Here is a 14,712-nt window from a genome sequence, read left to right on the forward strand (position 1 = left end):
CATCCTTCTGCATCTGGGAGAGGCCTGGGAGTGCTACCACCACCAGCCAGTCCGCCCTTTCTGAAACTGAAGACTTTCTGGCTTCAACCCCAGGCCAGGGAGCTCCAGCAGTCTCCACCATTAATGTCATGGGGGTCCACATTGTAATGCAGCTCTGGCTCTGGGGTGTGGTTCAACTCTTCCTCCCATCTTTTAGAGCCTCCAGCACTCGATTCTGGGAACTGGTATGTGAATCCATTGGAGCATGTTTATTGAAGCTGACTCTGTGTGCCTAGAGTTTGCCAGTACCTGTGGGGGCAGCGGGTGTGGGCAGAGGATGCTACCGTCCCCTGTGAGTACACAGCATGTACTGGTGAGATGTGCTTGGGAGCCCTAGCACTGGATACTTAACCAAATCCACAGTAAGACTTGAGAGAAATTGGACTTCTTATCCTTGATCCTAGGAGGGAGCTGAGGAAGCCCAGAGTTAGGTGAGGGCAGAGAGGAAATTGTTGGCTCTGCTGGTACACTTCTTACAGCTCCTCTTCTTTATCAACACTTTGGAGACACCAGGGATTCAAACTGTGCCAGGAGGAGGACACAGCCTTCATGTCTACGTAAGTGCTCATGACTAGACCCAGTCTGCACGCGTCCATGTGGTGTTGTGCACATATAAGTACCAGCCTATGTCAGTGAAGGGGCCCTCAGGGTGGGGTTCTCTGAGGCTGCTGCCATTCCCAGTTGTGCAGCATCTCCCGTGTGTTGGCGACAGGTGTTTCCTTGTTGCCATAACTGCTGCCTGTGGGGCTGGAGACCTGGTCACGTGAGGCTCAGATGGAGCCGCCTGTGTATGGCATTCATCTTCTCCCTCAGTGCGGCAAAGGTGGGACGTTCCTCAGGGCTGCCCTTCCAGCACTCCACCATAAGCACATAGACCTCTGCTGGGCAGGCGGCTGGGCGTGGCAACCGGTACCCACGACTGATCTGCTGTAGTGTCTCATGGTTGGTCATTCCTGGTAAGAGGCCAGCAAGAGGGGCCAGGCAGCAGCTGCCTTGATTCCGCCTGGGTGTCACCAAGGAGATTCTCCCAACCCAGGCCTCTACATGACCAGTCTGTGCCCGTACTCCAGCCCCTATCCTGGTCCCTTTAGGGGTCAGTAACTCCCAGGGCAGTGTATATCTCTTCCCTCAGGGTGGACCCCAGGCTACCTCCATCAGACTAAACTTTCTCTGATGAGTCATGGTTTCCTCTCAGATGGCTCACCTTCATAGGGACACTGGCCATAAGTGAAGACCTCATATAGCAGGATGCCAAAGGACCAGACATCTGACTTTTGGGAGAAGATACGGTAATTAGCTGCCTCAGGTGCCGTCCACTTGACAGGGATCTTGGAGCCATTGCTTGGGGAGTAGACATCATCCTGGGGATGAGGAGTAATGGTGGGGAATTCAGAGTAATGTCTTCCCCTCTGCATGGGGTTAGGAGCCTAGAGCCCCACTGACCTTGAGCAGCCTAGCCAGGCCGAAATCAGCTACTTTGCAGGTGAGGTCATCACCCACCAGCACGTTCCTAGCAGCCAAGTCCCGGTGGACGACACGCCGTTCCTCCAGGTAGCTCATGCCCTCAGCTACTTGGCAGGCAAACCCCAGTAGATGAGGCAGGCTCAGGGCCTTTCCCTCAGGGCCTGCAGAGAGAGAGGCCAGGTGGCAGTACTCCTGAGGGCACAGGATGATGGCTGGCAAGCATGTGCATGTGCTTCCTCTAAGCCTCGGTTCCCCCATCTCTGAGGTAGTGAGAGCAGCACCATCTACTAAGGCCTAGTAGGCAATGAATAAAATGAAAAAGGAAGTCTTTCACTCACCACAGGCCTCAGTGCAAGCTGTTTCTCCGCACCTGCCTGGACCCCCAAGGGAGAGAGTACCCAGCCTGGACTGGGTCCAAGGCAATGTATCAGAGGTTGGTGACACAAACTGCAGCCCCAGCCTCAGAACCACCAGGCTTTGACTATCCTTCAGCTAAATCTAGGCCTGGCCCAGACCCTTGGCCTCAATACCTCTCCTGATCAGAGGCCCAGTAGGACCAGGTGTCTGCAACCTGAGCCACATGTATCCCTTCCAAAGGCCTAAGGATTCTTCTTTGTGGACCCAGAGCATGAACGTTATGATGACGGTTGGCAGATGTGGCTGCTACAGGGTGATGTCAGGGAGGGTATTCACTGCCCAAGTGGAGGGTACTCACTGCTCAGGTAGACCTGCAAGTTGCCCTTGCCCATGAGTTCAGTAACGATGTACACAGGTTCACCCAGGGAGCATATGGCATGCAGCCGAATCAGTCGCTCGTGTCTCAAGCTCTTCAGCGCCTCAATCTCCTTGGTGAGGTCTGCCAGTTTCATGTCAGCTGTGGAAAGAATGCTGCTCCAAGACTGTGCATGGCCACCACTGCCCCAGGCCCCAGGGTCAGAGGGCAGTGCTGCCCAAGCCTGGGTGCAAGGCCTCACCTGATTTGATAACCTTCACCGCCACAGGCATAGAGCCCAGCCACAGGCCTTCCCACACCTCCCCGAAGAAGCCTTCACCCAGCTTTCTCCGAAGGACAAATTCTGAACGTGGCCGTTCCCACTCGTCCTGAGCCAGGGGCATCTGTGGGAAGGGACACTCAATGTGCTGCCTGAGACTCCCTAGCAGAGTGAGCAGGAAGGCTGAGCTACTAGTTGAACCTAGCCCCCCTGTGAGTCTCAGGAAGAGCTCCAACATCAGGCCTCAGCCTCTCCCTCCCCAGCACACCCTTACTCCGGGCCCAGGCAGGGACAGAGGAGAGACCACAGCTGACCTCCAGGAGGCCAAGCCCAGGGCAGGAAGCTAATTGCTTTGGGGACTTATGTGGCCCCTTTACCAGAGCCGGACATCCGTCTACAAATACTCATTACAAGCCCTGGCTAGGCTGTCATTACAGAACCAGAGGAACCAGATTGCTGCCCTGGACCCAGTAATACCAGATACTGGGGGAAACAGTATCTCCTCTCTCAGCTTCTGCCCTCAGGACTTGGAGCAACCTTCCCACGCCAGCCTTGACTCCTCCTGGTGCCCTACAGAATTGAGAATCCTATATTCCTCAGGGGTCTCCAGTCTTCCAACAGCCTCGGAGGAGATAAAACTGGTAAAGGGGCCAACTCCATCAGAATAAAGAAGCCATTGGATACTGGATATTCCCTGACCAGATCTAGGCCAGAGGCTTGCCAAGAAACTCTAAGACAGGGTCCTCGGTGGTCCCCAGATATGGGGAATATCTCAGGTCCACCTGGGGTATGCAGGGCTGCAACAGAGGGTTCTGTATCAGCTTCCAGTTGGTCTTGTAGTAATCGAGCAATGCATCCAGGCTGGGGAAGAGCCGGCCCTCCTGCAGGTAGAGGCTGCCATCAGGTGCCATGCAGATGCGGTAGTGGCAGACTTTGGTTTGGGCCCGAACTGGAGACAGAGATGGAAAACAGTGCCTTGGCTACACCTGCCTCAGACACCCATACCCCAATGTCCCAAGTGGCTTCACACAGATTGGCCATGGGGTCATTGAGGTGGACAATACTCTGTACAAGAGGGAACATGAGCAGCTACAGGCCACAGGACAGCCAGGGAGCCCTGGGGACAAAGAGTGTTAAATAGGTACTTGTTGAATGAAATACTAAGTCCACTAGGTGGTGAATGGAGGAAGTAGGGAGAAAGAGAAAGGGAAGGAAGGAAGGAAGGGAAGAAGAGAGGGAGGGAGGGAGGAGATAAGGAGGGAGGGAGGAAGGGAGGGAGGGAACTTGATGACTAGCATGTCTATATGAAGGGCTACCAGTAAAGGGATCAACCACTCTAAGGTCAAGAAGGTCTGGCCTGGTAGAGCTGAGCAAGATACCCCACCCAGATATGAAGTCTTGAGGGGTTGTCTGAGTACCTGACAGAGAATATCCCCCGACGCTGCTTTCGCTGGGCCGGATGAGGAAGGCCCCTGGTGCATTGGCGGGAGACAAGAGCAACTGCTGGGCCTGAGTCCTGCTGATCCCACTGAAGTACCAACTGTAAATCCAGGACACAATAGTCATCTTTCAGACCCAGCCATGTGACCCTGGCAAGGTATGAGGCCTCAACTGTCCTGCTGTCTCTCAGGGAGAAAATGTGCCCAGAGCCTGGTCATCACCATCAGGTGACTGGAATCTCCTTCGCACTGGTATGACTGTCCACTAACCTGGGCTACTGGTTCTGTTACTCTAATATAACGCTCATGCTCTGCTCAGATTATGGATCACCAGGCCTCACCAAAAACTAACAGCCCTGGACAAAGACCAAAACCCTAAACTTGAAAATTTGTTAAGTCCCTGTGGGGGTCCACTGGGAACCGAGGTCCCCAGGGGGCTGCCCCAGAAACACCCACAGAACTGCTAGTATGACCAGGGAAAGAACCAGGGGTGTTATCTGTCTGGGCATGGCTCATCTGAGAGATTGGCTACATGGGATCTGGGGGTCCCAGAAGAAGGAGACTAAGGCAAGGTGGGCAGGATGTTAGCAGAAGCAGACAATAGAAGTTTGGGGGGGCTTACTCTAAGTACCTTGTGCCCTCTGAAGAGCCGTGCCTAGGTGGGCCAGCCTCTGACAGCTAAGTCGCATCAGGTATGGCTCTATTCACTTCTTTCTTTTCTTTTCTTTTTTTAAAGACAGGATCTCATTGCATAGTCTTGGTTGGCTTGGGACTCACTATGTAGACAAGGCTGGCCTCAAAGATCCACCTGCCTCAGCCTCCAAGTGCTGGGATTAAAAACACACACCACCATGCCTAGCCACTCCCTCCCTTCTTCTGAGCCAGAAACAACCTCAGAAAGACAAAGTCACTCCCAGATCTACTCCACTGTAAGCACCTCTGGTCCCCAAGGTCCAAACAAGGTTCCATAGCTGGCTCAATTTCCTATCCAAGCTTTTCCATTTCTGAGAACTTCCAGAAACCCAGTGGGTTGAAGACCACAGCAATGCAAATGAGCTTAGTCCTTCCATTCCTTCAGATGGAGGCAAGGTTGTAGGGGACAATCGGTGTGACTCAAGTTAGTCCACAAAAGAGCAGACGGGCCAGTCCCTCTCCTAGAGATACGTGGGAGAGGAACTGGTGTGGCCAGGGTGTGGGCCTGGGCTGGAGCAGGAGGGGTGAGCACAGCTGAGACAGAAAGATATTAGCAAATAAGGAGATAGAGGCCAAGCCTGAGAAGCAGGAGTTTGTATTGGCAGGCTGAATGGATGTGAGGGGCTGTCAAGGATACAGATGGAGCCTGGGCTGGGCAGCATGCTCAAGAAAGTCCACAAACTCGTTTCAGAAGCTGGAAGTCTAGACCCTTGAAGCTTCCTGTGTCTCTACTTATAGGATCTGTGGGCAGGAAACTGAGATCTTCTGGCAGGTGAAGAGCCCCTGGGGTGAGGTCCCTTCTCAGGACAACAAGACTGTGGAAGACCAGAAGTGTGAGTTTTTCCAACATAGCCCCAGCCTTTCCTTGAAGCCATGACAGGATACAAACCACTATGGGATATATCTGGGCTTCTGTGACAGCCTGAAGTCTGCAGGACATGCCTCAAGGGTCTCTCCCTGGATTACAGGGCCAGATGTCTGGGACTAATGACACTGTAAGTGTGCTCAGCACTTTGATCTCCAGGTCCAGGCAGTCATTAGCTCTCCCACGAGCAGCCCTGCCTCCAGGAACCCAGCCCTGCCTGTCATGCCAGCAGCCTGCAGGAACTGTTCACAAGTTCTGTCTCCCACACCTGGGTGCCTGAGGGACCCCTCCACCAAAACAGCTACTTGACCTAGTCTACGCTCTGCTGGGGGCCAGCAAGCAGGCATGGGGCAAGTGCCTGGATCCCTTTCTGTGGCTCAATCTCTCCTACCACATAAAACCTGATGGGAGGCTGTGACTGCTGAGGGGTCTTCAGGAGGGTAGCGATGGATTTGAGCACTTCTAATGCCTGAGTGCAAGACCAGAGACAGTTTCCTAGACAAGCTCTTGAGCTTTCAATGGATTCCTGCCATGACCCTGCTGCATCCTTGCTGGTATGCAAGAGTTGGACACCAAAACCAGCCACTCTCTGCCAGTGACTGCCCAGCCTTGTGGGCAAAGAGCAGGCTGTCCCCCACACCCACTCACTGAAACAAATCAGGGCTATATCTGCCTCATATTTAGACTCTGTTTGAGGTGGTTGGGTGAATATGAATAGATAAGATTGGCCCTGGCCTGGTTTGGAGTGCCTGGAAGTACTGGGGACCCTGCAGAGCCACCTGGAGGCTCAGGTGTGGCCCCCACACTTCCAAGCAGTACAACACTGTATCACCTGGAAAGGCATCTCAGACCTCAGCTCCTCTCACCTGGAAACAGCAACCACTCACTGCATTCTATTACAACCTCTATATGGAGGCAAGGTCCTGAAGTGACTATGCTGAGTACCTGGTCTATCCAGCAATTGGTTCCCTGGACTTGCTCACTACTGGGTTCCCCTCAACAGCGCAGCTCTTCCTGTTTGTACTGCTATGCCACACTTGTCTGCTCAGCCCGGTGCCAGCAGGCACTCAATAAGCCCTCACTGACTGTAAGCAGGTATTTCCTACCCTCAAAACCCTGACATACTCCACTGGGCATGGCAGCCTTTCAGCCCTACCTCCCAAGCCCAAATACTTACGGTTGGTCTGAGGGCGTCTCAGGGGTGGCCTTGGCAAGGTAGGTGACTGGAACCAGTCCCGTACTGGGCGGCCCAGAGAGCCTTTGGGCAAAGATGTAGTCGCCCTCCTCCTTGAGGGCGTAGAGTCTGTCTCCGCGGCTGACGCTCAGTTCCTCTGCACACCGAGCAGTGAAGTCGTAGAGCGCGCGGAAGAGTCGCGCGCGTGGGGCGGGAAAGCTGCAAGGCTCAACGGCAGCGGGCTGCTCCAGCACTGGGTTGTCGTCAAGTCCCTGGATCCGGGGGATGTCTTCCTCCAACTCACCCGCTGGCCAGATCTTATCCCAGAAAAAGGACAAGAAAGTGAGCCGCTTCCGGAAGAAGGGCTCCATGCCTAGGGGGTCTGGTTGTGGACGAAGGCGCATGGAGCCGACTTGGGTCAGTAATCTCCCTCAGTGCTGCCGCTGAGAAGGCTGAGCAGTACAGCCATGCACCAAGGAGCCCACGGTACGAGGGAGAAACCAGAAAGGCTGGTGGGACAGCCAAGCTACCCCGTGCTTCCTGCCCACATCCCTATTTGGCACGGGATAGGGAAGTGACAGGTGACACAGACCCTAACCCTAACCCCGTAGGTCATTACAGAGGGCTCCTCAATCAGGCACACAGCACGTGTCAGCGGAGGGTGACATCCGGCCCAGGGCCACACAGGCTGCTCCTCCTATCCTTGCACAGCTGTGTGGTCTGGTGAGTAGGATCTCCGCTAGGGTTAAAGGCAGCAGGGCTTGAGATTGTGCCGGCAGTAGGTTCCTAGGCTAGACGGAGTTGGGCGGAGCCTATGGGAAGGGGCGGGGAGAGGAGGGCCTACTGGGACAAGCTGTCCTTTAACTCCCCACTCCCAGGTACACAGGGGCCTGCTCTGCTCTGCTAGCCTGGCATGTGCAACCAGCAGCTGCCCTAGGGAGTGGGATCTACAGAGGGAGCAGCTCATCACCAGTGGCCATATGTCTTTGAAATACTATTTGGCTTTTTAAGTGTTAGCTAATTCTTTAACATCACCGCCCCACTGCCCCATTCAGGGCCAGATGACAGTAGGTATGGGCAGCCTGTCCAACGGCCTCTGGAGCATATGCTCAACACATAGTAAGCTCTTGGCATCCTGATTCCTGTATTTTAAAATGCTGGTAGCAATCGTAGGGGAATCAGTGAGGGGCCAGGTACATAGGAGGTGTGGATGGAGTATGATTTCTGAGCCACCTCATAGCCAGGAGATAGATAATACCACCGCAGAGAGGAGGAGACTTAGCTATCTAGGACTTTGGCTTGGGGACATGGTCAGCATGTAAGGAAAGTGGATAAGCCTCAGACAGGCTCTCTTTCTGAAGAATGAAGCAAACTGCCTGCCACCCAATTTTTCACCAAGTCAGGAAGTGGGGACCAAGCCCCAGAAAGCTTAGTTCTTGAACATGTGCCTGTTTTAGTCTGAGGAGGGGGTCTTACCCGCAGGCTCTCTGCCTCCTTGCTGGCTTCTCTCTCCCAAGCACAACACTTTAGCTCCTGAGTGGTTACTGTTAAGCTTCCATATATAATTGCTGCAGATCCTTCCTCCACTGCTTATACTTCCAACATATCGAACAGGTTCCTTCCCCCATCTGCTCTGGAGAAGCAGAGACTTTTTTTCTGAAGCACCTGGGGCAATTTGCAAGTTCTGATGTACTAGAGATACCTATGAGCTCACTGGCTTTGGCCTTCCAGCATCCTAGATAGCAGAATCCCAATCCCCAGCTTGAGCAGCCAGGAAGGGACAGGAACTCTAAGGCACAAGCTCCATGTCATAAAGATACAGCCTGGTGGGTGTCCAGAAAAGGTAATTACAAATATAAAATTCAGGGAATGCCACAAGGGACCTTGATGCTCACACCTGACTGCTGGGTATAAATGGAGATTTTTCACACCCAAATCCTCAACATGAATGAGGTACCTTCCTAGGAAGAAATTAAGCTTCCTATCTTCAGGCTGTGAAGCCACAGAGAGATCCCCTCTGCATTGATCATGGTGAGGTCAGGCTCAGGGCACTGAGTGTAGATTCCTCCTGAACACTCCCTTGCCCCTAAAGTCACTGGGTCCTGGTCTCAGGGACTTAGCATATTCTATGTGTAGCTGGAGCCCAAAGACAGACTGATGGCCAAGAATAGAGGACTCTGCTCTGTCCAATGACCTGTTCTCCAGTCCTGGTCCCCAGACCTTTGATCAACTCAAGGAAATGCCGAGAGACAGGAGACTGAGAACTGTTGTCAGAAAAGCTTCAAGGTAGAGGAGTCTTCTTCCTCCTCCTATAGACGAGGAGAGTTCAGTCCCTCCCCAAGATCAGAGCAGGGAGAGAATTTGTAGGATCCAGCTCAAAAAAGAAAAAAAGAAAGAAGGAAGGAAGGAAGGAAAGAAGGAAGGAAAGAAAGAAAGAAAGAAAGAAAGAAAGAAAGAAAGAAAGAAAGAAAGAAAGAAAGAAAGAAAGAAAAGAAAAGAAAAGAAAGAATCCCATCCATTTCCAGGAACTAGAACAGACAGAATTGTATATTCTGTGCCATTGTATGTTGCAAGCATGTAATTTGCTTTTTGGTTTTAATTTAATAGGGGCTTACAATTAAGAGACAGCCTTGAGTGCTTTGACTGACTTTTAAACTGTGTTGAGAGTCTAAAAAGACTATGAGGACTTTTGAAGCTGTACTAAATGCATTTTGCATTATGATATGACCACAAGCCTATGGTGGTCAGGAAGTGGAATGTGGTGGTTCAAATGAGAATGGCCCCCATAGGCTCACATATTTGACAGTTGGTCCCTAGTTAGTTGGATTATTTGGGAAGGATTAGGTTTTCCTTGTAGGAGGAGGTGTATCATGGGGAGGTGGGTGGGCTCTGAGGTTTCAAAAGCCCATATCATCCCCAGTTAGCTTTCTCTGCCTCTATCTTGCAGATAAGAATGCAAGCTCTCAGCTACTGATCCAGTACCATGCCTGTCTGCTGCCTGCTACCTGCTGCCATGCTCCCTACCATAATGATCACGGATTCACCCTCTGAAATTGTAAGTCCCAATAAACTCTTCTATAAGTTGCCTTGGTTGTGGTATCTTGTCACAGCAATAAAAAATAAGACAAGGGATGACTTGGAGACAGGCTGGCCCTGCTGGGCTCCATGGGGTATCTCTGTAGCCACAGACCTACCCTGTGTCCTTGGTATGATCTGGTGCTTCAACTTTTCAAGAATTTGCATCTGGGAAAATGGATGAAGGATAAGTGGGATTGTAGGATCATCATTCTTTACAGCTGCTGTGAGCCAGGTGTGGTGGTGCATGCCTTTAATCCCAGAGTTTGGGAGAAAGAGGAAGGTGGATCTCTGTGAATTTGAGCCCAGCCTGGTCTACAGAGTTTCAAGCCAGTGAGGGCTACAGGTAACAACCCGTAAAAAGCAAACAAACAAAATACAGCAAAGCATGCACGTGGCTCTGCACACCTCAAAATGAATTTTTTAATTAAAAATAAGAGGGGCTGGAGAGATGGCTCAGAAGTTAAGAGAACTTTGTTACTATCATAGACTGCCTGGGTTCAGTTACCAGCATCTACACGGTGGATTAAAAATCATCCCTAACTCCAGTTCCAGGGAAACCAATGCCCTCTTCTAACCTCTGTGGGCACCAAGCATGCACATGGTGCACATACAGACATGCAGATAAAATGTTCATATATATAATAAAATAAATCTAAAAAATTAGGAGTGAAAAAAAAGAGAGATATAGTGGGACTGAGGAGCTTTCATAAGCCCAGAACAAGCCCAACCCCCAAGAAGAACAGGATAGTGAGCCTTACCCACCTCCTTCCTGAGGAAGAGCTGGGGAGCTGGTATTCTTCCTGTGGTTTTTCATTCTCTTACCTCTCAGGGACCAGTTTCCCTTCTGGACCTTCAGATGGCATCCCTTTCACCAAAAAAAATCTAGTTTTTGTCCCTGGGACTCCCAAAACGGGTCACCATGGCTAACCTAGATGAGCACAGAACCAGCACACATCACTTCACCCTCCTACAGGACCTCCAAGGCCTGTGGCCAATGTAGGTTGATAGGTAGGAAAGCTACTCCCTGGCTTGTCAGATGCCACCAGGAGGGCTGGGAGTTCTGTGGAAGGACAGCCAATGTATGTAAATGAGTCAGCCCCTTTCAGGTATCTGAGCCCCTGAGACCCTTGCTAGGAGTAACACCCCCCCCCACCCCCCGCTGGCTCTTATAAAGAGGAGGGAGGGATCTGGGTAGTAAATCCAGGGGTCCAGAGCCCAGTTTGGAGTATGAGGGTGACTTATACTTGGGGATTCCTTTGAGGATCCCTGGAGCTATGGAAACCCCATTTATCTAGACTAGAGGGCACAGAACATGAGCTTCCAAAGGTCTGGGAAAGCACCCTTCACCTGCAGGCTATAGCTTGGTTTGGAATGTCAAGCAGGCGCCCCTTCCCTGCACTCCATTGACTCCTGCGGGCTTCTTGGGCCCCAGAAGCCAAAGCTGTCCCTGCTCAAAGACACCAGCTTCCTGCGATGCAGGGAACCCCACTTCAAGCCAGGCTGTCGACCCAGCCACCATAGTGACTCCTGGATGCCTGGGAGGCACGAAGCTGCTGAACATTTTCACTAGGCCGTGGAACAGGCTAAGGTCGAGCTTGTTTCAAGTCCGTGGGGCCCTATACACAAATCGCTGCTGCCCCATATCTGAGCTCAGCCCTTAAATCAAAGTTCCCTGCACCTGGGCCGGTGTACAGCGTCACAAGGGCCAGTGGTTCCCATGGCAACAGGTGGGCTCGAGGCAGGGGCAGCGCTGACCAGACAGTGCACCCTGCGGCTCCCGCTGGGCTCCGCAGAGGAGACAGAGGAGACGGGCGCCAGGCACTTGCAGAGGGGGCTGGGGCTCACTGAGGTGATCCGGAAGAGAAGTGGTAAGTAGATGGTTTGGGAAGGTGTGCCCAGGGGCTCGGGGTGGGTAGTCTTCACAGGGGAAATGAAATAACTTAGATGGGAAAAATAGTTTTGGAGAGTTCCACAGAACTTTCTAGCTGCAAGGAACTGTGTTGACTCAGAGTCTTGGGGCCTGGTCTCAGCTTGCATTCAGCCAGGAACCATTCTCTGTTGTCCCTGATGCCTGTTTTAGCCCTCCTGACCCACACAAGTCACTTTGAATCGGTCTTTGGGAAGCGAAGCCAACTTGAATCAACCTTACTAGTAGGGATCTGTGTGGATGACCTTGAGCTAGTCATCCAGTCTCTTAGTTCTGTTTCTCATTCATCCAACCTCAGTTTCCACAACCTGAAATCTCCAAGTGAAGCCACTGGCCCAGTGCCAAGGACAGCTGGCAGGACGTTGGTCCCTTCTCCAGGGAGCTCTGGCTGCTGGGCTTTGTGGCACATCAGCCTCTCCACAGACAGCCAGATTTGAGGACCAGGTATGGGGGACAAGGAGAGGAGGGCAAGCTCTGGGGTCAATGATTCCAACTTTGGGATGAACTGGATACAAAAATATACACCCCTGAAGTCTCAAGAGGGTATGATGAGAAGATGGCTTGAGCATAGGAGTTGGATGGCAGCCTGGGCAATAGAGTGAGATGCTATGTCAAAATCAAAAGCAACCATGGAGGAAGACCAACCTACCAAGCTTTAGTCTCAGACTCCCTGTCTGTGGGAAGGTAGGATGGGTCTGCTCTGTTCTTGGGCAAACAAAGCCCCTCTCCATGTGAGGATGATGTAGAGTCCTGTCTTTGGTTAGCCTTGTCCCCAAGCACTGTAGCAGTGCTGAGGTGTACCAGGTCTCTGGAGAGTATTGGGATGCATGGGCAATTCATCAGTGCCCCAAGGGTCACCCTAAGCCCCTCCACAGCCCCACGGGCACCATCCATTATACATGGTAGCTGAGGAACCTGAGGCTTATGACCTGTTTCACAACTGGTTAATATTCCAGAGCTTCTCTCCAGGCCACTCTGACCCTATAACCCACTCTCTCACCCTTGTTAGCTCATCGCCACAAAAGACTATTGGCCCCTTGATAGAACTTTCCTGGCCATCATCTACTTTTGTCTACTACCCAGACTACTATTCTTCCCCTCCAGGGGTCTCTGCTCAGAAGGCTGTGGTCCAGGAGAGAGCAAAGGCCGTTATGGGGCAGAGGCTGATGTGAGACAGAAGGCCTAGGTTGGGGGCAGAGCCAGTCTGATTATCACAGCTGATGCCTAGTCCTTACCCTCAGCTCCTAGACAATGAACTTCCAGGTGACAGGCCTGGCCCTGGACAAAATGAAGCTGGACGGTCCACATTCCTTCCTGGACTCAGAGGAGGTGGAGGAAGCAGAGGACCAGCAGCTGCTGGAGCCAGAGGCTTGGAGGACCTATATGGAGCGACGCAATGTGCTGCGTGAGTTTCTGACCACAGACCTGAGCCCCCAGTTGCTCAAGCGCCACCATGCCCGCATGCAGCTGCTCAAAAAGTGTTCCTACTACATTGAGATCCTCCCTAAGCACCTGGCCTTAGGTGACCAGAACCCACTGGTGCTGCCTAATACCATGTTCCAGCTCATTGACCCCTGGAAGTTTCAGCGCATGAAGAAGGTGGGCACAGCACAGACCAAGATCCAGCTCCTGCTGCTTGGGGACCTGCTGGAGCAGCTGGACCATGGCCGAGCAGCACTGGATGCCCTGCTTGAGGCCCCTGACCCACGGCCCTTCCTGGCTGGCTGGGGGCTTGTGGAGCAACAGTTGGCAGACCTGTCGGCTGTCATGGACAACTTCCTGGCCATGATGGTACCAGGGCACCTGCATGTCAAGCACCGCCTGGTATCTGACATTGGAGCCACCAAAATTCCACACATCCGGCTTATGCTAAGCACGAAGATGCCAGTTATGTTCGACCGGAAGGAGTCAGTGGCCCATCAGGACTGGGTCAGCCTGCGCTGGTTTGTTACCATCCAATCAGCAGCACCAGAGCAGTATGAGCTGCGCTTCAAGCTGCTGGAGCCTCGGACACAACAGGAGTGTACACAGTGTGGCATAGTCCCTGTGGCTGCCTGCACCTTTGATGTCCACAACCTGTTGCCCAACCGTACCTACAAGTTCACTATCAAGAGGGCAGAAAGCTACACCCTGGTGTATGAGCCCTGGCGGGACAGCCTCACCTTGCAGACCACTCCAGGACCCCCTGAAGGGCCTGTCCCCAGTCGGCTGGGCAAGCCCAGCCTGCCCTTGACCACATCTTCTGAGAGATGATTTTCTAATATTTATCCACTAATAAAGAGGAGTATACACACACCAAATTAAAGACACAACCCTACTTAGGCCTTAAGACAACAGCAACCACATAGTGTTTCCCTGATGGCCCAGCATCCCACAAACCCCAGAACCCCTGTGCCTTCTGTCTTTTCCAGGAGAGCCCCAGGCCGGACATTTCAGGACCACTGTCCACTGGAGCAGGAAGTGCTGGCTGCTAGTACCTGGCTGCCACCTCCAATAATGAGAACTGTCCCTAGGGAACTCAGCTCTCTCAGCCTCAGCACCTTATACGTCCCTCACCCTCACAGCCATAACCAGATTTCTTTACCTGCCTCCTAGCTTAAGATCCCTGAGGAAGATGATGTTTTGGTCCTGTCTGGACACCACAGAGGGCCATCATAGCCTTGGTGTTAGCATCCCAGACGCCTTGGAGCAGGGATGCCCAGGACCAAATGCTGTCTTACTTTTAAAATAAAGGTCTTACATTCTTTCCAAGTAAGCTGAAGTTCATGGGCACCCCAAGTGTGTGAGGGTCCCAGGAAGGAAGCCTGTCTGGGAACTTTTCTAAGACATTCAATGGTGCCTAGCTTCTAAAGTGTGACCACCCCCCAGCACTTATTCTCCTTGATAGCTAGTTGGTGGTATTCAGCCCATATAGATGACCATACTCCTCACTGCTGTCCAGGGCACCTTGACATTAATGTCTTCCATCCAGATCAACGTGCGCGCGTGTGCACACACACACACACACACACACACACACACTCACACACACACAGAGGTAG

General features: G+C 52.4%; 2 protein-coding genes across 6 annotated transcripts; one reads left to right on the forward strand and one right to left on the reverse strand.

Moving 5' to 3' along the window:
• Positions 1-225: 225 nt before the first annotated feature.
• On the reverse strand, positions 226-11,427 carry Srms (src-related kinase lacking C-terminal regulatory tyrosine and N-terminal myristylation sites). Of its 2 annotated transcripts, XM_059262131.1 has the most exons (11): positions 11,092-11,427; positions 10,507-10,672; positions 8,143-8,294; positions 6,670-7,478; positions 3,914-4,035; positions 3,278-3,444; positions 2,478-2,619; positions 2,219-2,377; positions 1,483-1,664; positions 1,244-1,400; positions 226-992 (listed from the first exon to the last, which is right to left on the reverse strand). In XM_059262131.1, the coding sequence occupies exons 4-11, from the start codon at positions 7,068-7,070 to the stop codon at positions 799-801; spliced, it is 1,524 nt and encodes a 507-aa protein (XP_059118114.1). In that variant the 5' UTR covers positions 7,071-7,478; positions 8,143-8,294; positions 10,507-10,672; positions 11,092-11,427; the 3' UTR covers positions 226-798. The 2 variants fall into 2 exon arrangements, with proteins under 2 accessions (XP_059118114.1, XP_059118115.1); XM_059262132.1 differs by lacking the exons at positions 10,507-10,672; positions 11,092-11,427 and having other exon boundaries at positions 8,143-9,086.
• Positions 6,870-14,422, forward strand: Fndc11 (fibronectin type III domain containing 11). Of its 4 annotated transcripts, XM_059262134.1 has the most exons (4): positions 6,870-7,083; positions 9,614-9,721; positions 11,970-12,115; positions 12,913-14,422. In XM_059262134.1, the coding sequence occupies exon 4, from the start codon at positions 12,923-12,925 to the stop codon at positions 13,922-13,924; it is 1,002 nt and encodes a 333-aa protein (XP_059118117.1). In that variant the 5' UTR covers positions 6,870-7,083; positions 9,614-9,721; positions 11,970-12,115; positions 12,913-12,922; the 3' UTR covers positions 13,925-14,422. The 4 variants fall into 4 exon arrangements, with proteins under 4 accessions (XP_059118117.1, XP_059118118.1, XP_059118116.1 ...); XM_059262135.1 differs by lacking the exons at positions 6,870-7,083; positions 9,614-9,721 and adding an exon at positions 11,544-11,612 and having other exon boundaries at positions 12,776-14,422; XM_059262133.1 differs by lacking the exons at positions 6,870-7,083; positions 9,614-9,721 and adding an exon at positions 11,544-11,612.
• Positions 14,423-14,712: the final 290 nt, after the last annotated feature.

This window comes from Peromyscus eremicus, chromosome 4 (assembly GCF_949786415.1).
Source record: "Peromyscus eremicus chromosome 4, PerEre_H2_v1, whole genome shotgun sequence".
NCBI lineage: Eukaryota > Metazoa > Chordata > Mammalia > Rodentia > Cricetidae > Peromyscus > Peromyscus eremicus.

Coding starts and splice junctions, on each gene's coding strand:
- Srms (XM_059262131.1), bottom strand. CDS start 7,070: ATGCGCCTTCGTCCACAACCAGACCCCCTAGGCATGGAGCCCTTCTTC. Junction 2,378..2,477: donor GGTGAAGGTTATCAAATCAG/GTGAGGCCTTGC, acceptor TTCTTTCCACAG/CTGACATGAAACTGGCAGAC. Junction 1,401..1,482: donor GCCTGGCTAGGCTGCTCAAG/GTCAGTGGGGCT, acceptor CCTCATCCCCAG/GATGATGTCTACTCCCCAAG.
- Fndc11 (XM_059262134.1), top strand. CDS start 12,923: ATGAACTTCCAGGTGACAGGCCTGGCCCTGGACAAAATGAAGCTGGAC.